This window comes from Pipra filicauda, unplaced genomic scaffold, assembly GCF_003945595.2.
Source record: "Pipra filicauda isolate LSUMZ 115617 unplaced genomic scaffold, ASM394559v2 scaffold317_size908105_pilon, whole genome shotgun sequence".
Taxonomy (NCBI): domain Eukaryota; kingdom Metazoa; phylum Chordata; class Aves; order Passeriformes; family Pipridae; genus Pipra; species Pipra filicauda.
The window spans coordinates 165,479-193,096 of NW_024104440.1; the positions used below are offsets into that span (position 1 = coordinate 165,479).

At 39.3% G+C, this 27,618-nt stretch overlaps 1 protein-coding gene across 1 annotated transcript in view; it reads left to right on the forward strand.

Moving 5' to 3' along the window:
• Window positions 1–27,618, forward strand: part of LOC113982708 — a 68,280-nt gene that overhangs the window by 23,699 nt on the left and 16,963 nt on the right. Inside the window, exons 23-55 of the mRNA XM_039383580.1 lie at window positions 104–179; window positions 1,270–1,450; window positions 2,520–2,675; window positions 2,866–2,999; window positions 3,120–3,278; window positions 3,534–3,714; window positions 4,195–4,406; window positions 5,234–5,422; window positions 6,319–6,458; window positions 7,835–7,997; window positions 8,108–8,194; window positions 8,683–8,817; window positions 9,208–9,327; window positions 10,029–10,246; window positions 11,190–11,250; window positions 11,358–11,553; window positions 12,565–12,794; window positions 13,192–13,353; window positions 13,918–13,995; window positions 14,781–15,131; window positions 15,701–16,057; window positions 17,118–17,468; window positions 18,235–18,366; window positions 19,160–19,309; window positions 19,754–19,870; window positions 20,609–20,782; window positions 21,492–21,699; window positions 22,704–22,870; window positions 23,962–24,074; window positions 24,723–24,828; window positions 25,258–25,395; window positions 26,108–26,270; window positions 26,997–27,118. Coding sequence (XP_039239514.1) covers window positions 104–179; window positions 1,270–1,450; window positions 2,520–2,675; window positions 2,866–2,999; window positions 3,120–3,278; window positions 3,534–3,714; window positions 4,195–4,406; window positions 5,234–5,422; window positions 6,319–6,458; window positions 7,835–7,997; window positions 8,108–8,194; window positions 8,683–8,817; window positions 9,208–9,327; window positions 10,029–10,246; window positions 11,190–11,250; window positions 11,358–11,553; window positions 12,565–12,794; window positions 13,192–13,353; window positions 13,918–13,995; window positions 14,781–15,131; window positions 15,701–16,057; window positions 17,118–17,468; window positions 18,235–18,366; window positions 19,160–19,309; window positions 19,754–19,870; window positions 20,609–20,782; window positions 21,492–21,699; window positions 22,704–22,870; window positions 23,962–24,074; window positions 24,723–24,828; window positions 25,258–25,395; window positions 26,108–26,270; window positions 26,997–27,118 — 5,527 coding nt within the window. The remainder of the gene's footprint in view (window positions 1–103; window positions 180–1,269; window positions 1,451–2,519; window positions 2,676–2,865; window positions 3,000–3,119; window positions 3,279–3,533; window positions 3,715–4,194; window positions 4,407–5,233; window positions 5,423–6,318; window positions 6,459–7,834; window positions 7,998–8,107; window positions 8,195–8,682; window positions 8,818–9,207; window positions 9,328–10,028; window positions 10,247–11,189; window positions 11,251–11,357; window positions 11,554–12,564; window positions 12,795–13,191; window positions 13,354–13,917; window positions 13,996–14,780; window positions 15,132–15,700; window positions 16,058–17,117; window positions 17,469–18,234; window positions 18,367–19,159; window positions 19,310–19,753; window positions 19,871–20,608; window positions 20,783–21,491; window positions 21,700–22,703; window positions 22,871–23,961; window positions 24,075–24,722; window positions 24,829–25,257; window positions 25,396–26,107; window positions 26,271–26,996; window positions 27,119–27,618) is intronic.

Genomic DNA, 27,618 nt, shown 5'->3' on the forward strand with positions numbered 1-27,618 from the left:
GTTCGTAACAATAGCAACTGTCATCTTGGGTACAGTTTTATGAAGCACCATTGAACACTGTGTGCCCAAAAAAAGTAAACAGTTTTATTTTTCTCCAAGGGAGGATTGAGTTTTCTAAAAATTCACGAATTGGACACCTGGAGCTGATAGTGGATGACCGAGACGTGTATTACATTAAGGTATGTTTTTAGTTCATGAGCAATCCATCACAGAAATTACCAATTCTCTTTTTTACATATTTTTGAGATAGACTCAGTGCTAAATGACTGCGTTTTAACAGCTTTTAAAGCATGGCTTTTAAAGTAATTTTTTCACATTCAGATGTATTCAAAACCTTGAGGTTCCTTGCAGCATAAATTCAGTAGAGAAATTCACACACACTCCTGTGGCCTTTGGTCACAAAATTTTTCAGACCTGTATTCTGACCATGCATGACTAGTTCTGAGTAAGCCCAGGCTAATTTCCTCACTTCTGTGGACTCTGTAGATGTAAGAATCTCTAAGGCATTGTTATTTATTACAGAAATTGTGTGGGGGCAGAATAAGCAAGAGAATGCCAATATTTGAATGCTGAAATGAAAAAGCAAATTAAAATGCAGGTGGAAGTTTATCACTGAAACTCTGCTGACATTTTTGTTTAAGTTCCAGGATATGAACAGTTTTTTTCATTATGCAGTTGATGCCCACAGCAGGATGCCATGTCTTACGTGAGCCTCCAAAGCCAGTTGGTTTCAAACACTCTGTATTTTCCTACAGTGAGCATGTTATTTACCAGATTTTTTTTTCTAGAGTAATATTTCAACAAAGACTTTCTGAATGTTTCTCATGAAACCAAACACTAATTAGCATTGCAGACTGTTGCATTTGCATCTATTTCAGCCTAAATCTCTGTGAGACTGCCAGTATTTTCAGTAACACCATATTATTTTTTGGCCCAGTGTTGCAACATTCTTAGTGGTTTCAGTCACTACTAAAACCAGCAGGAGCTGAAGGAAATAGCATCTCACAGCACTGTGATTTTTGTGTAACTGGAAAAACAAATCCATCCTTCCTCCTCATTATTTACTAATGGCAAGTTTGATGGTTTGAGGGGAGGTGGAAGGTCATTTGTTGGGTGTATAGAAAAAAAACCACCTTTTCTTTCTCTTCATGTCTCATTTCTGAAATGCCCAAGTCTCTACTATTGCTCTCTCAAAGCCTGATCAATTTGTGTTGTTGAGTGGCTTGGCGTTTGATTTTGTTTGTTTGTTTGTTTGTTTTTTTATTCTAGGGAATGACAGATTTGCAGGTGCTGAGTGGAGAGCAGAGATACATGACCCAGCTGGAGGTAAAGCTGATAAAGCAAAGCAGTCCTGTCATTCTGTCAGGAAACATCACTAAACAGCTTGGCAAGAAGATAGCTTTCTCAGTATCCCTGAATAATTTATTGAAGGATGCTGCATTTCTTTCAGGTTAGAGGACAGTAAGTATTTGACATATAAATGCAAGTTCTGGAGCCCTTATATGTTAGAGTTGCCTGGTTATCGACACCTATTCCTAAAATTCCTTTCAAATCAGTAAAGACTGCTTTTTACAATTATTACCCTTGATCATAGAATAATAGGAATTACAAAATACATTTTTAAGTCTGCTTTGAATTAATGTTGAAGAGGGTGGAGGAAATAAGATATAAGGAATCGCTTAACAAAAACATGCCAAACAATATCAGCTATTAGGACATTTCCTGTTTTCACTTTTGTTAGTATGGAACAGTGCAGAGATGTGCATTTGTAACTAAATGTTTTTTAAGATCTGTAGTTCTAAAAATGTTGAAACTTTTTTTTTCTCACTAGCACACTAAAAGGAAAATATAAGAGAAAGGTATCAGAAAGGGCTTTACTATTTGTATAACATCAGTTCATTAAGAAGTAAATTAATACAGTGGAATAAATCAGTAATTTAAATCTAAGGCTCTCGTTTTTTCCTTGGTATTCCTTACTGTAACCTCCATGTGTCAAAGACATTAAAATGTCATAGGATTATGCAGTATTTTCAAATAAAACTAACTTTTACACAATGCAAAATGCCAGTTTGATTTTTGGGAGATGATCTCTTGGTGAAATCCTTGTCCTGTTGCGTGGATTGCCGGTGACTGCATCAAAACCAGTTCTGGTCCGAGTTCAGACTCTTGTCCCTGAGAACTGGGCTGCACCAGTAATGCTACTGCAAAGCCACAACCTTGCTCTGACTCTGTACAGAGTTCAATATCCCCATGTTCACATGTTAGGTCTTGGTTAATTAAAAGATCAGTCTGTTAGAAGCAGTATGTGAGAAGTGTGTGGTGCAGGCTCTCTGTGTAGTGGAGAGAGATTGAACATCCAGCTCTGCCTCTTTTTTCACCTGCTCACTGCACGAGGAGTTTGTCGTGGTGGGGGATACGGAATGAATGCAGTTGTGGTTTTCCCCGTTGTAGCATTCCTTTTACTAACTAAACTAACTTCAAGTCCTACCACTGCATAATCACTTCTACTCTTTTTGTAGCACTTCTGGAGAAAAAGGTGGATGATAAGCTGAGACAATACTCTTTGGAAGGGGAGACCTGCCTTCCAGGCGTTCTTGGAGCTCACGTCATCGCTCTTCTCCAGCAACATGAGGGCCTGTGGTCTCACAGTTTGAGGATAAAGTATGGGATCCTAGGTACACTGGAAAAGAAATGTGTGCTTTCCTTTGGATTTGTAGGATAAATCAGCAATAGCTGTAAAAGTAGACAAATCTCACTCAAATGTTTTTGAAAAATGGAAGCCTTGAAGCCAGTACCAGACTTATAGTTTTGAAACTTTACTTCTGATTTATTTGAATTGGTAACTTTGTGGTTTAACTTGAACAGGAGAGGCAAAAAATCCTCGTCATGAATGCAGTATGAGGCAAAATATTAAAGTGGAGACAGGTGCACATGGAGTGTACAAAGTGGATATTGGGCACGAATTTCACTGTGTGCAGACTCCAACCTACAATCACAAGGTAAATACTGGCCCAAGCACTTGTGTGCTGAGTGTCCTTGTGTCACTTATGTACTGAGGGGCTCAGCACATGTAAGAGAAAGCAAAATTCACAGGAAAAATGCGGTTTTCCGTTCTTTAGGTTCACCTGAAGCATGAAGCGGGTGCATCTTGGCTTTCTTCCCAAATGGAAGTGAATTATGGGAAACACTGGGATGAAAAAAACAACAAGAAGAAACTGCTGATCAGCCAAGCATTTAAGAACAGTTCCAGTCCATCTGTAGTCAGCTATTTCATGGAGGTAATCATGATTGTTGAAGAGTAAGACCTTCACTTCAAATATCCAACAGACAAAATAAGAAAAACAAATTTAAATTAATTTATTTATTAAGACCTTTTTTGGTAAATATGGTATGTATTAATAATACAAGTCAAGTACCCAGAGCAGAGGCAGAAGCTGTGACCTTCCTGCTACTCTGTGTATATGTGTGTTAAATTAGACAGTTCTGAAGGTGGGATCCTGTTTTTATTTAAATTTGCTTCACTTGTTTTCCAGTTTGCCCTGCAAGTCCTGGAAAAGCAGGTGAATTACAGAACCCAGCTGCAGCACTTGCACACCTCTAAGGTGTATTTGCAGAGCAGCACCAACTTTGAGGTGCAGTACAATGACCACATGCCATTTGTGGCTGGGCTGCAGTGGAAGGACGCATCCAGAAATGGCCTGAAGAAGTGGGAAGGTGAAGTACCACCAACCATTTCCAGCCTGGGATTAGAAAAGCAGGCATTGGAAGGTGCTGCTGGGCTTTTCTGAGGTAGTTTTGCATGGGTGTAACAGAATGAGAGAGATGTTGGTTGGAAGGGAGAAACCATGAGGTTATCCAGCCCAGCCTCCTGCTCAAGTCGGGACTGGTTTTGTGGCTTTGTCTAGCTGAAGTTTTTGAAATCTCCAACTTCCCACAGCCTAGCTGGCTGGCCTCTTCCAGCAATTCCATTTATTAGCAAACCTGCCTATGTGTTACAGTGATGTTACAGTAGTGAAGGACATTAATTTCATTATATACCATCCAGAGATTTTAGTAACTGGAAGAGAATAGGTTGGTAGTAGCATTTTAGCTTCATTCCAAAACCCCAGCATCTTGTCAGCCTGGTTGCTGAGTTGGAGTCCAGGTAGCTTGAAACCTCATGTTTCTGTCAGCTCTAATATATGTTCTTTCCAGGTGGGTTAAATCTAGACATCCCATGGCTGTATCTGTATGCAGCTCACAAACTACATCAGCCTCAGAATTCTGCTTATTTACTGACCACCGAGCTGACAACTGGAAAAGCTCTCTCCATTAAGAATCTCGTAGTGGAACTGTTCTATAAAGATCAAGGCAATGAAAAGGAAGGCAAAGTTCACATTTACACACCAGCTACCACATACCTGCAGGTTGGTAACACGGTGCTTCATCTAGTGCGTGGCTTTGATGAGAGGGCTCTGTGACAGCTCTGGCACTGTCAGCTCACTGCAGGAGCACTTGCTCAGGGTGCTCTGTGAGCTGCTTTTTTTGAGAAACTCATGCACTGTGTCCCAGCTTATCAAAGGGGATCTCAAGATGCCTGTGTTCTTCTGTTCTCTATGCTTGAATGATAAGCTGTTCTTCTCCAGAGCAGTCAAATCAGCACAGCCGGGGCGCTGTATCAGCTTTGAACAAATGTTAGGACCATCAGCTCTGCCCCTCTTTGGAATGGGTATCCATTGCTCCCTGGCAAAGCCCAAAACACGATGGCAGAATTCTGCCTAGGAGTGTACACATAGTCATTACTGTTTTGAAGTTCTTACCTCCATCCCTTCCACGAGCTAACAGTTTCAGGAAGCTGGAAAATTGGATCATCATTGAAAGAAATGTTTAAAGTTTGTCCTTACTGATACGAAACAGCTGAGAGTGTCTTTCCTTTAAAAAGTAGGAACGATAGCCAAACTGCTAAATTAAGAGCCCAGTGATTACCTAAATTCACTAATTTTGAGGCACTGGATTTAAAGGCCTGAGGAGAATGTAACTCTCCTCTTCCTGGAGAGCTTTTTCTCTCTCCTTTGCTTAGAGAGGGTAAAATAAACTTGGAGATCTTTGTGACAGTTCAGAATATTTTCATAATGGAAAAGCTGACCCACATTTCTAATAGTTCTTGCAAAGATCACTCTTTCACCTCTATGCTGCTGGCACAATGGAATGCTGTCTGTCCTAGCTAAGCCAGACTAATGTCTTTGTTTTTCAGGCATCCACATTTAATCGTCTCGGGAGGAATGTTCTGCATAGCTATGGTGAAATGATCTCTCTGTGGAATCAGCTCGTGAAGAATGAGATTCATTTGGAGAATAATGAACGAGCCAAACTTCTCTGCTTTAAGATAACAAGTACAAAACAGGAATTTAACTTCACAGCCAGCTATCAGAATCTGCCAACGGTAAGAAAGAAAAACAAATGCAAATTTTTTTTACTCGGCACTGTGTTTTTTTTAGTTCTCCCACCTTCCTGAAAGATGTTATTGTTAGTGTTGAAATTTAAACACTTCTAGTGCTGCATCTATTTCTGTCTGTTTTGAAAGGCTGCGGTGTAAAACTAGGTTCAAAAAGAAAACAAACAAAAGCTTGTGTAGTGTAATTTGGAGTACTTCTCACCTATTTGGGAGGCCAACTGCAGACAGAAAGTCAGAGAGGAGGGACAAAGAGGGACTATATGACTAGAAAAAGAGCTGTAGATGTGATTACTTACCATTTGATGCAGAGGTATGACAGGTGTGGAAGATTCTACTGTCTTGGAGAATCGGAATCTCTTGCCTGCTAAGTGAGCATGGTAAGCTTGGGTTTATGTGCTATTTTTGGCTCTACATCCCTTCCAATCTTAAAATAATTTTTGTTTTGCTTGATGTCTGTGGCACAGGAAAGGTAACCAGCAGTTTCTCCTTGAAAGGGATACTTCGATGAGTTACTTTGGTCCATTTGTTCCTTGCAGGAAGTCTTAAATCCACAAGTGTTTTTCTAGACATACCATTGAAAATCCAATTAGTTTTTGTTTGACAGTGTACCAGAGCTCGCTCATATTGCAAATAGGTGCCACTTAAGTGATACATTATGGGGCATTTTTCTTCTGCTGAAGTCAGTTTTCTAACTAATGTCACTTTTAATCCAATGTAAATGGAGGTCTGGATTTAACTGCAGCACAAAGGGGCTGATCTGTGAAATGACTGCCTTGCTGCAGCCTGTGGGGCAGTATGGTTTCTATATTGATGTTCCTGAATACGAATGCAATAAATCTGATGCAATTGTCCTTTATTCTTCTGGTCTTGTGATTTGAGTGCAGCCAAAGAAGACAAACCTTTCTGTGAAGATTGTATGGAGAGATTATAAAAGTCTGCCTGTCATACTGCAGTTGGAAGGTCAGATAGAGGAGCTGAAGAAGGAGAAGATGCTCTATCAGAAACGTGGAATCCTCCATTTCAGGTTCAGTTGTCTTATTATTTCTGTCTGTGAAGAATGTTTTGGCCTAAGTTTAACGTGCATTTTGATGCTCTTGGGGAATGTTCTGGGCTTTACAAGGTGAAAGTGCCACATGCACAAAGCCTGTGCTTTGTCACATCTGGGTCTCTGGACTTGCTCAAGCACAGCAGCTTCATGGGGTGGTAATTTGTACTATTAGCTTTTGCCCTCTTTATTGAAATGACAGTGAACAAAGCTGTCAGAGGCAACAGGCCATGTGTACTGTGACATGTTTGTTGGCAACTCCATCAGGTTTATAGCCTCCTTCCAGGAAAACAGCAGGATTTATGGTGTGTCCAAACTTGGAAGTCATGAGAAGTTCCAAAATCCAGATCTGATCCCCTGTGCCATCCAGATGCCTTTTTCCTAGTCCTTGGGAATAATAAAGCCATTCTAAAGCCAAAGATATCCTCTTAAAACATGTGACAAATGGTCTTGTTTGGATTTTGGAATGTTTCCATTTTCTGATGAGAATGAGTGCACTGCTTCCAGATATTGGCTGTCCCTGAAATTACCCATTATCAAAACACAGCTTGAAGGCCTTGGGAAAAATGTATGCTCAGATTTGAGGCATCTGGATCACCTCCAGGGACACCTCAGCTTTCTTAAAGCACAGCAGGACCAACAGGAGTGCACAGACTGCCTTAGGAGCCCCTGTGCAGCTTGGAGGTAGCTAAAAAACTGTGAGGCATCCTTTAAGTAAAAAACTACATAAATGAAGAATGAAGAGCTGTACCAGATATCCTGGCATGTATAAAGGCAGTCCAACATCTGCTTATAAAAGTTTGTGCATGTTTCCAAGATATCTGACTAAGTAAATGTGCAGAAATATTTACTGAAGTCCATAAACATTACACTGAAGTAGTAAACTACTCCAAGAGCTATGTAGTGGCTGAACATCTGTTGCACAGGATTCTTGGCATGCAGATACTGTTTCTACAGAAAGCATAAAATGTGGATAGTGAGATTTTCAAACTTGCCATAGGCTTTTGGACACTGTCCCCGTTTGAAATGAAGTCTTGGCCCTGCAGGTATATGAAGTGTATGTGCTGGTTGTGCATGTCAGAATTTTAGAGCATCACCCTTTCCAAGCCTTTTCCAAATCCAGGGTGGAAACTCTTTAAACACACCAGAATTTCTGATAGTTTGTGTGAGGTTGTAATTATGCTCTTTAATTTCTTAAAGGTCCTGGGTTTATGTGTTTTGCTTCTGTACCTGACACCCTGCTGTATCTGCAACTGAAAATTTTGGAGTTCAAGTTGAATTGATTTCTTTTTGTAGTTGTCTATTAACATCTTTTTTTATACTTTGTTTATTCCTTGGTTTTTTTTTTTTTCCAGGCATCCTTTTAAAGTGCCCTTTCTGCAGAGCTTCCTTCTACAGGAGACTTTTACTGTTGACAAAAAGCAAAAGCACTATTTCATGGAGACAAAGGTTTTGATAAATGGGGTTGAGGAAACAGTTCAAACTCTTATACTTGGTTACCAACCTGAAAACCCCTATGTGAGTTTTCCAAGAATTTCCTTTAATTTGACATACCAAAAAATTCAGCAAATTAGTGATTTACTGCAGGTATCTTATGTTCCTGCATTTCCTCTCAAACTTTTTTTTAGATTTGTGCTGGCCTAACTCATCCTTATAACCACAAGTTGTTCCCCAAAGATGTTGAAATATGCATTTTAACTCTAAGTCATCAAAATGTGAGTAAATTTCCCATTAAATTCAGTAGAAGGAGAGATTCATTATCAGTTTATTTGCACTTTATTGTCTTTTCAGGCCTAACTTGCTATAGGTCTTTAGTTCCTCACCATGTAACTGTTGCATCAAAAATGTTCAGAGGGTGATTATGTGCTTGGTACCTCCTTAATTTTGTATAATAAAATGTTGCATAGTAATATATGGTAAGAATACTTAATATATTATTTTTAGAATATTGTTATACATGGGTGTTGTTAATAATAACAAGTGCTGGGATAGAATGGATTCAGGGTTCTCACCCTTATCTAGCTGTATCTATTAATCTTTTTCACCAAATACAGTTTTTTTTCCTGCTTTTCTCATTTCATTCTGAGCCACAGTGTAATACCTCACAACTCTGATTTTTCATGATGTGGAGGGATGATTCTCTTTCATAATATACAGGCTTAATACTCAATGCAGTTCCCTTATTCCTATTCTTAACATGTAGGTGAAGAATGAATTTGAGACTATCTTGAAGGTGAATAAGGAAGATGTCCTCAGCTTTCTAGGGAGGTATCAGAACAAATCCAGTGAGGCTGATTTTAGACATCTTTTGCACATGGATATGACACAGTCATTCCAGGTATTTGTGGTTTTCACTTTTGGCATTTTATTTTTTATGTCTTGGTGACTGTTTTACTGTATTGTCTTTAATATCATAATTGTTTGATGCTGGTAAATGTCCTAGTCCAATCAAGTCCTGGCCCTGCCAAAGACCCTAAGTATCTCAGCAGATTAAATCATAATCTGTATCAATAATATCTCATAAGAAACACACAGACCTTTTGCTTTCATACTTTTTAAACTGCATTTGATTTGTTTTTCAGTACCTTTGGATAAAATTGGTAAACTTTTATACACACATTTGCTTATGTGCATGTTCCACCTAATGCTGGAAGTTCAGACACTAATTCCCATGAAGCAGTTGTTGGGAATGCACTGTTCTGTTCTGACGTTTTACTTTGTCAAATAGCTTGAGTTTCCACAGGCAATGGGCCTCAGTGGGGAGCTGTTTTCTAGGCAGAACAAACTGGAACACTTTGACTGTGGTGTGAGTGTAAAAGCCATCATCAACAAGAACGTGTCTTCACAGGTCAGTGCCCTGGTTTTACAGCCTTGTTGCTTGGACCTTGTAGCTTTTGCAGTCCATACACTCAGAGCTGTGCTGAGTCTCTGCTCACATGCATTAGGAATACATGGAATACAGCCTGGGAGCTGTTAAACTTCTTGCTATGAACTGCTTTGCAGCTGCTTTTCAAGCATGGGAGCACAAACCTATGTGTATACTACGTAGTTGGTCAACTCATGGAACTCAATGAGTACAGTGGAGAGGTATGAATTATTAGGGAAATGGTTAACTTTTGTGGTTAGAGGTTTTTCTGGCTACCTGTGGTTGGAATAGGTGGCTTGTGTTTTGGCTGAAATTCAGAAAACTCTCAAAGTTAAATTAAATTGTACTTAAAATTCAATGTAGTTCACAATTTTTTTGTTGACAACTCTAGCATGGTGACAGGGTTGAGATAAGGACAGGGAGATCATGTACCCATTACCTTCACAGACAAAATGAACTCAACTTGGGCAATATTAATTTAGTTTATTGACAAATAAAATTAGAGTTAAATGGTGAGACACAGAGATGAAAACTAAAAACTCCTTTTCCCCTCTGCTCCCTTCCCTGTTTTTGCCCAGTCCCAACTTGCTGCCTGCAGTCTCGTTGCTCAAACTGATGTTTCAGTATTCTGTGCTGTAATCTGAGGTCCTTAATGTCCTGCTCTTCTTTTTCTCTGTGTGCAGGCCCAGGCAGCCCTGAGGAGTTATGGTGAGAGCAACTTCAATGGCTCTCTTCACCTTCACTCCAGTGGAAGGGACATGCTGATGCTGGAGCTCGATGTGAACAATGAAAACAGGAAGAATGGCAGAGCTGTTGCACTGAGGGCTTTTCTCCATCAGACAATCCTGACAAACCCAGAATCAATACAGCTGCAGCTCATTGGCAAAATGTTTCCATCAAGGTAGAGGAATCAGAATCTTGGTCAACTGAGAACTGAAAAGTGTTTACTCTGGAACAAGTGCTCATGAAGTCTGTGGAGTCTCCATACTTGGAGATAACCCCAAACCTGGCCACACACACTCCTGAGCACCCTGCTCTCATTGACCCTGCTTTGAGTGAGAGGAGGAGTGCCTTGACCATCACGAATTAAGCACAATAATATCTTACTAGCAATTTTTATCTCTGTCTTTTTAGACTTCTGTTATCTTCTGAGTTGAAGCTTAATGAAAATAGGCTTCATGTGGATTTCATGGGAGCCAGGGAACAGAAAGCTGGTTTGGTTTTGTCCCTAAATGGAAGAGTCCAACATACATTTACTGGATTAAAGGCCATACCTCACCTTCTTTCTCTGAATGGATTACTGAAGTGCAAAAACAACATTCATGATGGTACTCTCTTACTTTGTGTTTTGTTGCTGTTCTGCAGCTATCTAAGGAAGCTTCTTAATTTTAATGTATTCCTTACTTAACTGCATAAGGCATCCAGCTCTTGGGCAAAATAGTGGGTGGCTTCTTTCCTCTGCAGGTCTTCTGAAATGGGGGGGGCCTGACTTGAGGCTCTTACTCCTCTGAATGGCTCCATGGGTGGAGTAGGTCACTGCAGAGCTCTAGCCTGGAGTTACACAAGCAGTGGGTCACAGTCCCTCTGTAAATTTACCTTCAGAAGGCAGTGCAGTGTAGCTCATGGCCTAAGGGCACAAGCAACTAGGTCAATAAAGTGAAACAGCTGCCAGAAATAGTATTATGTAATTTGTTTTAAACACAAACACTTCTACTGGTAGAGAAACTCTCAACAATAAAATGATTCACTCTCTAGATTAGGTGAAATTATTTGTTACAATAAATGGATTTCCATCTCCTTCCTCCTGGTATTAAATTAATGGTTATTTTTTATGTTGCTTCTAGAACTGTGGTTATTTCTGTCCCAAAGGACTCTCTCCACAGTAATAACTTCTGCCTGTTACAGGTAATATCAATGTGATGGTCAACAAAACACTGTATGGACTCCATCTCAGGAACAGGAATGTGTTTGGGAATGTCACTGTACACAACATCACTGTTGCCATGTTTCAGAATGGCAGTCTGGCAATCCCAGTGGGGGCAAGACTGAAAGGGCACCTGGAGCTGAGTAAAGAGATGAAGAGGGGGCTAGCCAGCTTCCAGGTGGATGAGAAGGCTCTTTCCGTGGATTTTTTCAATATCACGAGTCATGGGCACAGCAGAGTCAGTGGGACTTTCACACATAACATCGACTTCTTAAAAAATGCAGGTAAACTCTGACTTGATTGTGTGGTATGACAAGGTGTCAAGGTGAATTTATTTACATGACTGCAGACCAGTGGAAATAGATGAGTTGCTTTTGCTCACACCAGAAAGAACAAAATGTGATCCAGGCTTGGCAACATTCTTTTTAATATTGTTGAGAAAATACAATAAAATGGACACAGAACTAGTTCAAACAGTTTTAAAGTACTTCAGAGTAAATTATTTCTCTCTTGTATATCTGTATTCCTGCAAGCTGATTAGCTCCTTCAAATGTAGTTTTATGCCAAGTGTTGCTTCCTAAGCAAAGCCATGGGTTTTGTTGCCATAGAGTTTTTGATTTTTTTAATTTTTATAGGCTTTAGAAGTAGTTATGTAGTGAATGTAAATTTTAAAGTAGCTGTGTTATCCCTCACCCTTTAGCACAGTAGTTTATACATTTTCCAACACTGTTCCCCTTCCCATATCGATTCTATTAATTCCATTAGCTTGTTTAGACTTCCCTCAAGGTAGGCCTTCATCCTGTTTAAGAACATCTGCCCCCTGGCCTGGACAACCAGATATCACACAGGCACAGCATCTTATCTTATCTTATACCCTAATTTGGCCCAGAGTCTCTTTTTCATCGATCTCTTAAAGCAACAGTTTTCATGAGCTGGAGTTATCAGTAATTTTGAATGTGTAAATTGCCTTTGTCCCTTTTGAAACTTTGTCCATTCTGAAACTTTTTAACAGCTGACCACTGGAGTTAGACACAATAACCCTTGATAAATATCCCTTATTAAGAAAAGAAAAATCCTTGACTTCCAAAATGCATGCCACATTTTAATTTAGCAACCCCTTCTCAATGATTCTCACATGGTAGGTAATGTCCTTCTGTAAATACCAGTAAATGCATAAAGGTGTGTCTTATGAAAAATTATAGAAAGCTTCTTTTGATCTATAATACATCTTCTCTGTATTTTATAATGACAACCCAGAAGTGCTGTGTTGATTTTGCTTCCTTCCCTGTCAATAGGATTGCCATGGGATGGCATTCTTACTGCCAGGTGTGAGCGTGGCACAGGGAATCACACTGTTGCTGTAGCCCTGCAGAGTGGCAGGGAAGGGATTACTGTTGAGTTTGGAGGGCACAGACTGGCCACAGAACCTCCTAAATCCCAGCTCTCTGTGAGCTTAAAGCACAACATCTCAAAGATAAAGGAACAAGGGATCCCTTTTATTGTAGAGGCTGCTGGCTATTATGAGGTAAGAGTTCTGCCTGTGATTATTTAATTTTTTGGCAGAACAATTTCTAATAACTGCAGGCTTTGCCTTGGCACTATATATATTTATTTTAAAAACTGCTGCATTTTTGAGGTACTGAATTACTGTGTGAAAGAAAGGTGTTTTCTGGCTTCTTGTCATATTGTGTACTTGCCATCTGAAATCTTGGAGCTGAATCTAGAATAAATGAGATGCTGCATTCAGTTTTCATTTAAGTGAAGTGCTTTGTTACATATGAACAGATGTCCTGGTACAGGATTGCTTGACCACTGTTCTCTCTATCTGCATTTCTGCTATAGACTAAGAGACTGCCTTTGCCAGTTGTTGCTGGGATGTTGTTGTTTGTTTCTTTCCATAATTTGGTTTCTTTTGTGCATAGAATTTCACCACAAAGATTGCTGCAGGGATAACAACCACAGTGGAGAAGGAACAGCTCAAAATTGAAATAGAGAAGGAAATCACTGACAGTGCTGTGGAAATTTCTCTCTCACTTCACCATGATGTGGGAGGACTGATGGACATTGTTCCACGTGTACTAGAGGTTTGCAGAAATCCCACCATATATTATAGTGTATTTGATGTAGTGTATTTGAATGCTTCACATCTCAGCCGTTCAGATGTACCCTGGAGAGCAAGCTGGCAAGTCAGAGGCAAGAGAGATTTTTGTCAAACAAGGCCAGTAGCCAGTACAGAAAACCTAAAAATTGTTTGCTTAGCAATAAAGAGCAGGTTTTTCAAGAAGTGGTGGGTAAGAAAACATTTATGTCATGAAACTGGAGTAGGTGTTTGCCCAGGCACAATAACTTGCAATCTCAGCTTTTCCATCCTACTACTTACTTTCTATCCTAATATTTGAAGATATTGTTCTGTCTTTACCTACACTGATAATATTTGAGCATAATAAGGCACAATTAGAGACATGATATACCCTCAGATCTACTAAACTGTTTTTCTTTTCGAAACTGAACTCTAACATTTAATCTCAAAGCTATGTTTTGGTATCTTCATCTGTTTTATCCTTTAGCCTTGTAGCTCTCTTCTTTGAATTTTAGTCCTCTTTCCTTTTCTTCATGCTCTGAACGTGCTTTGTTTGTAATGCCAACAGGTTTCTTGCAGTGGAGAATCTGCTAACAAACAACTTTCTGGCCTTTGCAATGGTGCAATTGCATTTCATCATTTTGAGGTACTGGCTTAATTTATAAACTCTGCTGTCAACAACATACTGTCTTAACTACCACTAAGGGACCCTAAGTACTCAAAGGGTCACACATGTAGAAATGGGTTTGAGCTGGCTGGAAGTTTTGCATGCACTTTCAGATATTTTCACTACTGTAATGTTTAGATTCAAACAAGCTACTTCTCCTTCAAAAACTGTTTTAGCTCAAGTCTCCAAACTTTATTTTCTGCCAGTCAGAACTGAACTGGGTATCAATGGCCCTGTCCTGTTACTGAGCAACCAACCTGACAGAGGAACTGGGCAAGGGAGCATGGGGGGCACAAGCTGAGAATTTCAGTTTATTCCTTACTCTATTTTCTGCTCTTTCTAGCTAACCATTTGTTTGTGAAAGCCCCTGTGGCTCTTCAACTGTTTGACAAAGATACATCTTATAAGGGGATGTATTCTTAAGAATGTGTTAAAAATGTCTTCTGTGAGTGACATCACAGATTGCATTTGTCTCCATAAAGACAGTAATCACAGAGACTCTGATTCCTGTGTGTGTGATTTATCTGGTATTAGTAATTGTTTTAGCAGAGTTACTGATTTGGTTTTTTTTCCCTATTATTTCTATTATGGAACTTTAAAGATTTTAAGCCATCTCTCCATTTGTTTAGGCATTTATAAACATGTAGGATGAACACAAAATGGTGTAGGGAAATAATTCTCTTCTCTAGTAACATGAACATTTAAAAGCAGTATGTGGCCTGACAGGAAAGCAAACTTGACAACAGTTTTCTGTAATTTTTCAGACTCCAGCAAGAGTTTCACTGAATGGGTCAATGTTTACCAGCAACTTTACTGTCATCTTCTTGGGACATGTTTCCTTTCATGACACGTTTGCCTGCCTGCAGCTCCACGCCACTGCCAACATCCAGCCTCATCTGGAAATCCATTTCCAGCATTCTTTGCCTTCACTTCATTCTCTGGGGATTGCCAGAGAGAACCAAGTGAAGGTGTCAGCCCTGAGAAGTGACAAGTATAAGGGCATCCTTGGTGTTGTCCTTGGGCCTTGCAGTCTGAAAGCTGATGGAGAAGTGAACCTGGCAAGCAATCAAACACAGTGGGTACTTACTGTCAGGAACAAGTGTGTCAGTCTGGAGGTAAGTCCAGATTGTTTTCTGCATGGTCTGTAGTCTGTGATTTCAGATCACAAGTCACAGAGAACTGTCTCCTGACATTGGTATTTATGGACAGGACAATTTTGGTTATTAAAGTTGTTTTGGCAGAGAAATGAGTCAGAGCATTCATGAGGGAAAGTGTATTTGAAGATGTGAATTTGGAGTAATACAATGGTAGATGTTACAGCTGTTGCCATAAAATAGTTGTTTAATAGTTTTTTAATTAAAATAAACTTATGTCCTAGTCTAGTGAAAAGCATGTCCTTTCTGTTTGAAACTGTGGAGGTATTTCAGGAGTTAAGTTTCTTTTTCTTCTACATTACTTATGAGAAGATTGTTGTAGGATTTATTCTTTCCCCCCAATTTATTTTGTTTCTGTTGTTTCACTGACGAACTTCTGATTTCTCTGTGAAACAAGCTGTCTTGTATGGTACTTTCCAAAAGCAAATTGTTTCAGAAAGAAGAAATGCTTTCTCATGAATCAGGAACAAATTAGGAAGACAATTGCTTTACCTTGTGTTTTTTAAATAGTACACTCTTTTCTGTTGTAGGAGGTGGGATTGCCTCGTGCAGTGGTCTTTGGGGGCTCATTTCAACAGAACATCTGCAACGTGGGCTTGTTAATGAACCTCCAGTGTGATGGCAGAACAGTTGATGTGCAGATAGACACTTCCTGCCAACACGAATACACACTCCAAGGGATGCTCAGGCACTCACTTCCCTGGCTCAGTCAGCTTGGGCTCCCTTTGGAAAACTCTGTCTTGTTCTCTGCAGCCACAGACTCTGCCACAGAGAGCATTTTGTTGCTGCAGGCTGGCAGATGCAGACTTAAGGCTAGAGGAGATCTCTGTATTCAGGATAAAGCTGAATGGACACTGGAAACAGAATCAGAATGTCAACTTCTGCAGGTAGGTCTTGGAGGCTTTTACAGAGAATTTTGGGATCAAATGCAGGCCATATAAGGTTTTAGCTAAAATAACAGTGTTTGAGTGTTGGAAAGGCACTCTAAAAGAACACCTGTCTTACAGCATGAGGCCAGGAACGTGTCTCACAGATCCTGTTCACAGATGTTCTCTCTAGACTGAGATCAGTCTTTGCTGTTTGTTGCCTTCACAGACCGAGACTGCCCTCTAAGGCTCAACAGCAGCATTGGTTTGAACTCTGTCAAAAATATATTCCCTGGTCTGTCTGTTTATACCAAAGTAAAAGTTGTGACATTTCCTTGGTTTTTCCATGTAGTCTCACTGACTTCATTGGAAAGAATGACTCTTGCAAAATCGGGGGGGGGGGGGGTTTCTAGATGTTCACAGACATATGTTTTGCTTTCAAATCCCCACATTGAGTAACTTCCTCAACTACAAAATAGCAACATAACAACAAAAGTGACGGGAGCCTGAGTATCATCCATAGGGAAGAGGGAATGAAAACCTCTTAAAGTATTAAAAATAGTAGAATTTTCTGTGGTTTTGCAAATCCTTTGCAAGAATGAGCAGAAACACTTCATTGGGGATGCTGCACAAGACAAGTTTGAAGTTTTAGTATTAAAAAAAAAATTGTTCTACCACCAGATGCAAGAATGTCTGTTAGGTCTATTATTTTTTGTGGGTTAGTTTGAAAATTGAGATTTGCCTGGTCTGAATGAAGCAGTGAATGTTCAGTAAACTTTTCCAGTCTGAAGAAACAGACATTTTGTATTTTTGTAAATGGAAAACTTCATAAAGATACAGAAGTTGTAAATTCTGCAGGGCAGCCCTAAAATCTTCCCTCAGGCCTTATTCAGGCAAAATCCCAATCTTTCTTGTTGAGAGGGAGAAAAATGGCAGCATGGAGATTGTAGGTTTTGTCTCTGATACTGTAACATAAAATCTCCATTTTTGTATGCTGAGGGAGAAGAAAAAAGCCTTAATACACACCTGTATTAAAGTGTATGCATATTCCAAAGGAATTCTCGTTTTTAAATCTCAATAGGATCTCAGTTTCCCAACTCAGTCACGGCTCACAGGATCCATTCAGAAAGACAAGTGCCAAGCAGAGCTTCTCTCAGTCCTGGAAACAGAAGGCAAAACTGCCCATCTTGAAGTGAGAGCAGAGTGCAAGCCAAAGATTACACTGGAAATTCAGTTCAGGCATGACCTCCCCCAGCTGAAGGAAATCCCAAGGGAAAATGAGCTGTCCATCACTGCACGGAAACAGCTGAAATATTTCCTTGGAATAGGAATGAAAGTGGGTGCTTGTGAGCTTCAAATGAATGGGGACTTTGACCCTGAAAAGAAGCTTCAGTGGAAAATGCTTATAGAAAATAAATGCCAAACAATTCAGGTATTGAAAAGAATTTATTGCTTTACTACTGCATTTGTGCATCTAAAGCAGGATCTTTGTACCTACCAAAGTTAAAAGACAATAGTCTAAGGGTTTCAGTGGTAGCAGAGAAAAGTAAAACATTATCTTCTTTTAGTGTTACATCTTACCTTTAGAGCCAGTTATTCACTCTATTTTCATATGGTGCAAGCCAGATTTCCTATTAATCAGTACCTACAGTTAATGGACTTGCTTGTACTAACTCTGATGTGGTTTTTTTTAAGCATGGTTTTAAAGCAGGGCTTTAATCTTCAGAAATAAAAAGTATTCAAAGTTCTCTTGGGCTTTATCAGCAGTAACAGTTTCTCAGCAGTTTGACAACCAAACTCTGAAATAGTTTGAAAATATATGCCATAATAAACCTTTGTATACTCTTTGGTTTCACTGGAATTATGGATGCTTTGGGCCACTGGAGCAATTCTAAGCATAGAAAACTGAGTTTTCAGTTAGGCAGGAAGAGCTGCCATGTTGTCCTGTGTTCTATTTTTTCTGGCTCATTTATCAAAAATCATCAGACATATTAAAATTAAAAGAGACAAACTGTAAAAAATATAACAAAAAGCTGTCAGGATTCCTGAGGCATCCTATGGCTATGCTGCCTGATATACCTCATTTTACAGCTAGGTACAATTAAAACTACTATTAGGAACTAAAAGTTTCAGGGGTTAGGTGTTTATGTGGGTGAGTGTAAAAGTGGTGAATTTTAAATTTGTTTTTTCTTTTACAGGACCTTGGAGCACCAATGAAAATTGATGGGTCAGGCTACATTTTGACGGATAAAATGAACCTGGATTCACAGACATTGATCACTGTTGATGAAAGTAAATTCCAAGGACTCCTGATACTCAAAGTCACTGATGTAAGCATCCTGCAGGCTGTCAGACTGCATGTACAAATTACTGAGTAATGTACTCTAGACTATTTTATTGGGAACAAATAGTCAGCTTTTAGTAAAAAGTGCCAGAATAAAAATAAAAAATAAAATCTTTGGAAATCTGGCACCTGTAATGTGCAGTAACAAATATACTGGATAATAGGATACAGGCTCTGGCACTTCCTGAATCACTTCCTAGTTATTCTCTTTGTAAATTTTGTTGTTTGCATTGTATTATTTGATGTTCCTTGTGTCACTGTGACTTACATTGCAAAATAATAGGCAGGGATTAATTGAGACACTGCTGTTTATTTAAGTAAGACAGTACACAAGATAGGCTGTGAATCTCTTGCTTTCCTGTTGACAGTTAAACTGTTGACGGTTTAGCTTTTCTTGTCATCAGTGCAGGAGAGCAGAGAACACACACAAGTGTCTTATTCTTTGTGATCATTCACTTTCTTGTCATAACTGGTAATTTCTGCATGTTTCTGCCACAGAGAAACAAGATAGCTAGTGGGAGTTCTTTGCCACCACAGAGAAACATTTACACCTTTTCTCCTCTCAGCTGAAATATATATGTTTTTTTTTTATCCTACCTAGGCTTGATGTTTCTTTTCTCTTTCCCTAAGTGTAATTTCCCTAAGTTCAATGCAATTTATTTTAATTAGTATTAAATGTAGGACAGAGAGATTTGCTAAATTTCTTGTTTGAGCTCTGTGTTGCAGCAAGCTTTGGGTTTTACACGTGCTTTGCTATCTATGCTGTGAAATACTAACAGGAAAGGCAAGAGCTGGATGCAGTGCTAACCCACAACATTCCAGGAGCTGCTGACATTGGCATTCCTATGAAGATGTTAATTGATGTGATATCAGAAAAAAACAGTGACTTCTATAAAAGATTTATTCATTTCTGTGTGAACAGCAAGCAAGTAAGTGTCTCTTCCATGTTAGTGAGATGTGAAATAGAGGTCAAAGTGAGCTAACTGATTTGGTAAATATTGTTTCTCCATTTGAGATAGCTGTGCATGAAGCCCCTTTAGGAATACCCTGCAGGGGCTGGTTTAATTTTAAAGACCTTAATTAAATAAAGGCAGTACCTTCCAACCATTCTTTCTGTGCAGTCACTCCTACAAACAAATATGACAGCAGCAATGATCCATGATTCCCACTGGCAAATTGTATCAAACCTTTCTTATCCATTATCTTCACTTGGTGCAGCTCAGTCCCTTTTACAGTACAATTCTTCACTGTAAAGTTTTCCTCATTTTCATAGTTTTACTCTAATGTGTTCAATAATTATAATTAATCAGAGAAGTCTCAATATCAGAGATGTGCCACAGTTAACTTTTGTCATATTTACTTGGACTGAACAGATTACAGAAGAACTGAACTTCGTCCAGAAGTTGGATGTTGTGTCTCTTAACTACAAACTCACTCATAACTTAGAGGTGCTGAAGACTTTGCAAATAAAAGACAGGATTGAGCTGCAGGTAAGTTACCAGGCAATGGCAAGGGAGACACAAATCCAGCCTGGAATGATGCCCTGATGGAAGCAGCAGCTGTAAAAGCGAGATGGCAAAGGACAGCAGGTGCAGATGGGATTTTACATGTTTGCTCTTTAGGTGAAGAGGGAAGTCTGGCTGCTCATTTTGTTTGTTCTTGAGGAGAGTCCAGAAGCTCAGCTTGCTCCTGAGGGGTTGGGATAATGCCTTGCTAGACCAGAACTTTCCATGAGACTGAGAGACTGGAGGTTGGCTCCCATGTGTGAGCAGCCCAAGCCCGGCTGGGCTGGCAGCCTGCCTTGCCTGAGGAGGGCAGTGCAGTTCAGCTCCTGTGCCTCCTCTGTCCCTTCTACAGACTGGGCAGAGGTGAGTTCTGGTGGGATTGCACTGTTTACATTCCAAATGGTATTTTCTTCCCAGGCTCTGATTACCTGGCATGTTTCTTTATCTGAGAAACACAAGCCTGCAACACAACACTTACTCTTTATTAATCATGTAACTGCTTGAATAGCATTAAGGCATGGCCATACTGGAGAATACATGTTAAAATGCTGAATTTAAAAATAAAAGGGACATCTGTAACTATGTTGTGTTATAAAATTAGACAAGATGAATTTTTTGACACGTTTGAGATGACACTGCCTCAGCTAAAGAAAGAACCCTGACCAACAGGAGCTTTAACTTTTACTAAACTCTCTTTTCACAATTTACCTTTGTTGCACACAGGCTATCTTGAACCTGGAAGTCACCAAGAGCTTTAGTATGAAAGTGCTTTATGGTACTCACCTAACAGTGCTTGAAGGACAAATCCAGGAGTTTGAAACAAGTACCAACATAACAGGGAATTTCCATCACACTTTGCCATGGCTGCTACAAGCCAGAGTCCCACCATCTTTACAGGTAGTTTTGGTTTGGCTTTTTTTTTTTTTTACAATTATTATCCTTTATTATGATGTAGTAGCCCATGGTTTGAATGAAAACTACCATTTTGTGAGGTACAGGATGGAAGCTGAGATTTTCTGATATTTAAAAACTATGGACAGCTAAAACCTGACCTACTGAAAAAGCAAATTTCTTACTGATTGCTTTCTGAACCAGAGTACTTCATTCTGATCAGTGTCAGTACAGAGGGTATTGTTGATACTGTAACTCTACAGGAGACTAGTTTCATTACCTTGCACAGGGGACTGGAATATTGCTCCTATGCTCTTTAAAGGGAATTTTATACTTAAAGAAGAGCTTCTTTGGGTGTTACTTTCAGGGAAGTATTGGAGCACCTATTATCTAGTAAATATTGTCAGTAGGCATGGATCAAGTATCCTTTATATAAAGGGAGTCATGAGTTTGTGGGATAAAAGAGATCCTAATGAGAATTTGACACGGATCAATGAGGCTGACGTGCCTTGAAATTCATTCAGTCGAATGGCCTTTGTACTGGAAAGTCACAGATGAGTAATGAAAGGCTAAGATATGTTTTGTTAGTGGATAGATTTTTAACATAAGTATAGACTAGAGAGAATTCCCTTTCACTTCCATTAGTCTCCTGTTTTAAAATTAAATAGTATTTAAATGTTGTTTGGAGAACTTATGTCTACGTGTCATTTTTTAGGTAGATGTGGTTTTTCAAGGGAGAAACACTACTCAAGAAAGATATGTACATATTGCAGCTGGAGAAACATCAATCACATACATAATAAACTCCTATTATGTTGGTCACCAAGTGGATATCTTCTGCCAAAGTGTACACAGCAGTGAGGTACTCCAGGCAGCTGGTTATCCTAAGGCAATCAACTTGATTCTCAACTTACAGGAATCAGGTAGGTACCTGCCATCCCTGGCAGGTTTTTTGTTCTATAATAGCTCTCTGAGGATGTTTCAACTGTTCCTTCAACAGGTGCAAACTGACTAAGACCTAAAAAGAGGTTTTCTCTTCTTTGTAAGTGAAATTGTCATTCTGAAACTGCATCTGTGATTAGTTACATTACATGTTTTTTTAGCTCCAGGGAAGATCTCATGTGGTACAACACCTGGTAAAACAGGTTATCCCTGAGATATTTACCTCCATAAAATAAGATCCAATATCACACAAAAAAAACTTGTTATACTGTGCAAAAAAATGTGAATTCCACTGTAGTTTAAAGTAGTCTTTGAAATAGTTCTAAGTGGCTTTTGTTGTCTGAACTGTGGAGGGGAGACACACCCACTCTGATGAAGCCAGTCTCCTCTGAAAACTTGGCTTGGCATTAATCCTCTCTGCATATCACTCAATGCAGATTTACATTGTGGTCTGTGTGATTTTGTCTTCTCCATGAAGGGTTTGGGGGTTTCACATCTCTCATCTCACTTTTATCTTGCAGGAGTCTGTATTTGTCTTTTTCGAAAATGAAAAGCTTGTAGGAAAGTGGGGAAAGGGCCTTCAGGTCATGCTGTTTGAGCAGTGTTGGGTTGCTGTAGCTGGAACCAGAGGAGTCACTAGAGGTCAGAACAGTTTAGAGCTCTTCTCTGGGAGTGGCTGCTACTTGCCACAGGCTGCAGTTGGCTGTGGGAACTAGTCAGCTCTCCTGCAAAAAAACATGACTGATGGGAACTGACCTGACACTTTACCTTATCCTGGGTACACAAGCTCTGTCACCTCAAGACTTTGTAAGGTCAAGGCTCAAGGACATCCAAAAAAACTCTACACTCCTCCAATCACAGGCCAAAGCTCTTGTAATCCCAAATGATGACCCAAATGCTGGCTGGATTGATTTTATCCAGGCAGAACTGAAATTCCTCAAAAACATGCCACTCAAATTGGCACTGTCCTGTTCTTTCTATATAGAAAACAAAGCCAAGACTGTCTGTGAAATCCAATATGATGAGAAAGATATAACTGTGACTGTGGATGTTGGCACAGACTTTCAACTCTTCGGTGTATTTGTGTTCATGGCAGAGGTGAAGCATTCCATATCACTTCTCCATCATCTGGGACTTCCCTTCTTTCTTAAGGTAATCCACCGTAGATCTTTTGCTGTGCTTTGATTAGAGCTGTCATTTGAGTTACACTTACATGAATCCAGAGCACCTCCAGGAGCCTCAGTGAAATTACTCCAGGTTTATACAAGTGCAGATGAGAAGTGACTAGCCCAGTTTATCTGAATCCTCCTTTAACTTAAGTACACAGCTAGTGGTCTGTCTCCAAGGAAACTGGTCAGGTACCTGAAATTCCCAGTTTCAGGGTTCATCATTTCAGGAAGGCATGCATTTACTGTCACCTCCTAGCTGATTAGCTAACCTCCACTTCAAATAGCAAGATACATAGTTAGGATACAAGATTAAAGGTTGTCTTTCCTGAACATAAATATTAGACCAATATTAAACCTTCATACTAAGTGCCAGTGTTTCAAGTGAATATTTAATGCCAACATTTTATTGAAAAGTATTAGATATATCCCCTGCTTCTTCCCCCTTAATATTTAGTGAAGTGTCTTTTATCTTCCAAATGTTTCAGTGAAGAAAAGAAGAGCAGAGATAGCAATTCTTGAGGTGCTTTATTCACGTATGAGGTATGACTGTAATCATGGGACTTCAGAAATTATTGTTCCCACAGGCTTTGGCAAACGTATTGATATTTAAGAGTCCCGATTTTCCCCAGAGGGATTCCATAGCATTTTCAGGATAAAGCTGTAGATGATCCAGGAGCTGTGAGAGGAAGAAAATACCCTGGAGTAAAAGACTTATGGAGCCCAATCTGTTTCTTAAAAAAAAAAAATAATTCTTTACAGTATATGAAAAAGGAGACTGGGGGAGATATGAACAAGAAACAGTGGCTTTAGACTTAAATCAGGTAAGGGTACATAGAAAGTAAGGCTAATATTTATCAGTAATGCAAATTAGTAGCTATGGAAACACACAGAAGAAATGGAAAACATCTCTTGAGGTTTTTGGTTTACATCCAGAAAGCATCTAGAAGGCCTGTCTGGAAGATAAACTTCAGTCAAGATGATGATTTTAAGTGAGTTAAGAAGTCGTGCTCAGTTGACGTGAAATGTTGGGGTAGAGGTTATGGCATGTGATTTGTTTATTTTCCCCCTCCACAGGTGACAATTCAGGAAGTCCTGACTGAAAATGAAACTGCAGGAGCTCTGAGGCTGACCTATGAACAAAACACGAACTTCTCCTTTGCCATCAGTAGGAAAACAGACCAGCAAGGGTAAAAGAGTCATTCTGAGCACTGTAAAAATATCACTAGGCCACTGTGATTCCATGGAAAAAAGTTACTGTTTGAATCACCAAGTCACTGTTGAAATGGATAACAAATCTTGCATAAAGTGAGTAGTCACATCAAACAGTCTGTTCACCTCAGGAAGTTTATGAAGGGCTGCAGATTCCTCACAGCTTGGGGTATGCCTCTCTCTTTGCCTGCCCCCACAGCATCGAGGTAGCAGACAGTGAAATAATCCATAAAACTCTAGATTTGAGCCAGACAAGTACTTAAAAATATACCTTAAGTCGACATAACTCTTTAAATCTTATTAAATCATTTTGGCACCATTGAAACTTGTAAAATTACAGAGACTTGGTTTTCTAAGTTGGAATCAGTATGGCTGTATCTGCACAAAACTGTAGGATTTTGAGGATGTTTAAGAGGTGTGATATTTTCAGCCTTGGGGTATTTCAGATATTTCTTAATTTTCTAGCAAAAGACCTTTGCATTGAAAAGTCTTTTAAGTTCTTTTAAATTCTGTAATAGTTCTAAGTTTGTAAACTATGACAGTGCTTGCAAAGTCAGATTCCAAAGTACCTATACAATTTTTAAAAAGCTGATGTATTTTCTACGGCAAAGTAATTTCTGTTTCAGTGGGCTACATTCTGCCCCTGGGATGCACACAGATTTTTCACTGAGGTCAAAGGTGCTCTTTGGTCTCCTCTACCTTTGTGTGAATGCATCAAAAACTGGGAGCTGGGTGAGTGTTCAGTGGAAGGTACTGCCATTTGTAACTCTGAAACCTGTGGCGGACTTGGAGTAACTCAGATGAACTTGTGCTGCCAGTGAGAGTGTACTTCCTGAAATATTGTTGAACAAAAGTACATTTCTTCCCTTTAGTGAAGAGTTGAATATAAAAGCACTCCAGACTCATCCCTTCTTTCTACAGTACTTCCCCAGTGCAGCAGAAGTGTCTTCTAAGGTAACTATCTGCAAGTTATCTATCACATACATCACTGCAAATTAGACTTGTCTAATATTTTGGGAGTCAAGCTGCATTATGTCTAGTACTAGTAACTCTGACATCTTTGTTGTTGTCCAGGATGTTCACGTTTTCAGAGATTCTAACAATCTTTCTTCTTTCTTTTTCCTTTTTTTTTTTTTTTAAATTTAATGGGAACTTGAAAAGGTAAATTATGATATGAGTGAAGCAAAAGGCAAACTCTGCCTCAGGATGGAAAAAAGGGATTTTAATGTTTCAGCGAAGCTCACTTTGACTGGAACCAGCTACACCAATGCCCTTGAAATAGTACAGACCATGTCCCAGGTTGGTATCATTGACTCTGAGGGCAAACCCAGGCTGTGACTGCCCCGTTTTAGAGGGGGGTGCTCAGGATGTGGTTGCCAAACACTGAGGGTCAAATACAGCTCCTGCTGTGTGATGTGTTTTGCCCTTGATTTCTCCAGCAGATTGAGCAAACATTTGACTGCAGATTAGTTGTGAGTCCAATGGTATAAACCACTGCTTGATTTTATATTTGTTTGCTCCTATAGATGGAGCACATATATAGGATTTGTAGGAAATCAGAAGAATAATATATTACAAACTGACCAATTGCCAATTTTTATTATGCAGATAGCACACATTTCTTTTTCTAAATTAGGAAGAAAAGATGTCACAAATAGATATTGTTGTTTGTATTATCTTCTGGATTTATTCTGTAAGAGTGGAACTCTGGATGTTGTAAGAATTATACTGTGAGAGGAAAGAGAAAATGAAATTGTATATTAAGCAAAGACTATTGTAAAGGGGACACTCAGTTGTTCCATTGTGTGAAAAGATGACTTACTGTAGAAGTGAAGACAAGTAGAAATGAATAGCTGCTTATACAAGAGCAATGGGCTTAGAGTATCATTGTACTTTTAAAAACACATTCCTAAAACTAGATCCTACAGGACTTTATAGTACCAAAATCACACTTAGATTTTTAACTTCTCAGAGAAATTGGGATTTAATGTTTCCTCTCTTTCATTTGTAGTTAAAAATGGTTCCAAGGCAGCTTGTGTTTATGACTGTTTACCAAAAGGGCAACAGGACACGTATGTTGAGGCACATTGCTCTGTGGGATGGCAAAGAGACAAAGGTAACAGGCACTTACACTGGACTCTTCCCAAAGTTGCCTGGAGGTCACAACATTCAGGGTAGGTTTCTTAAGTCTTTTGCCAGTGTTGATAGCAAACTATAAAATAAAACAAACTACATAAATCTGATTTCAAAATGCATATTCAAAATGCATGTCCAAATGGTTTCAATCCTGGTTCCAATATAGGCCTTCTAGGATCTTATATGCTTTAAATTCATTGTAATCTGGCTGTTAGAAACATCCACTTCAGAATACTATTTCTGCTTTGTGGATGTGGAACATAAAACTTATATAAACTTTTTAAAACTGTAGTAGATTCTGGTACTCTCCTGCACTGGGTACTGAAGGGAACACTGATCACACTGGCCACTGCTTTGTTATCTGAAAATGAAGAAAAAAACTGCATTTACTTATTTGAGATGTTCCTCTTCCACTGTAAGGCATTCTCAGCTTCAAACAGGTTATTTTCCTGGCTGTTCTTGCTGCTTTGGGTGTAACTATCAATCTTTTGATTATTGCAGGTAACTGCTGTTTAGCTGGTAGATAGAGGGCTCCTGTTTTCACTTGCATTTCCTCACATTGAGCAGAAATCAGCACACTGCAGTCATTTGGGCTGTTGGGAAGGTGATGTGTGTGTATAAGCAAAGACATTGCTTCTCTGGGAACCAAATGCTGCCCTGCTGTCAGTGAGAGAATATGTCCTAATGCCTTTTTCTTTATCAGAAAATGAAGACTCATGATTTGTGCTGAGGAAATCTTACTTGTTTGCTTTTTTTCCTTGTAGTGGAACTTTTCCATCCTCTCTCCATCCCTTTCCCACGGCATGCCAGGGTCAACTTATATGTGAAACATTCGGCACGTCATCACCGGGATGATCTTACTGTCATTTGGAATGAGGAGGACCAGGTACAGCAGCCCAGAGCAAATAAATAGCAGGAATATCAAATGGTTCTTCTTTTCTTTTTTTCTGTTTTTCTTTTTTTTTTTTTTCCTTTTTTTTAAACTTATTAAACAAGCCAGGGAATTCAAGTAGGAGGCAAAAAGGCTCCAGCTATGGAAGATGAGCAGCTGATATTCTTGTTGGAAACATTTTCAGGCCATGCTAATTTTTTTATTTGCAGTAAACCCACAACTTACTCCTTAACCCAAGGCAGTGAGATGGATGTGCTTCAAAGCAGTGGGTAAAGGCCTTTGAGAGTGAGTGGAAAGAATAGTACAAACATCATGTTTAAAGCAGTGTAGGGGAAAAAAAATAGAATTTAAGACAAATGAGTAAGAGTGAGCATTACTGTGAGGCTGAAAAGGATGGACAACCTGTTGCATGGGTATAATATTGTGTTTGCCCACACAGAAGTGTGACACATACCTGTACTTGGTGTTTTCAGCTTTACTGATGTAGTCAAAGC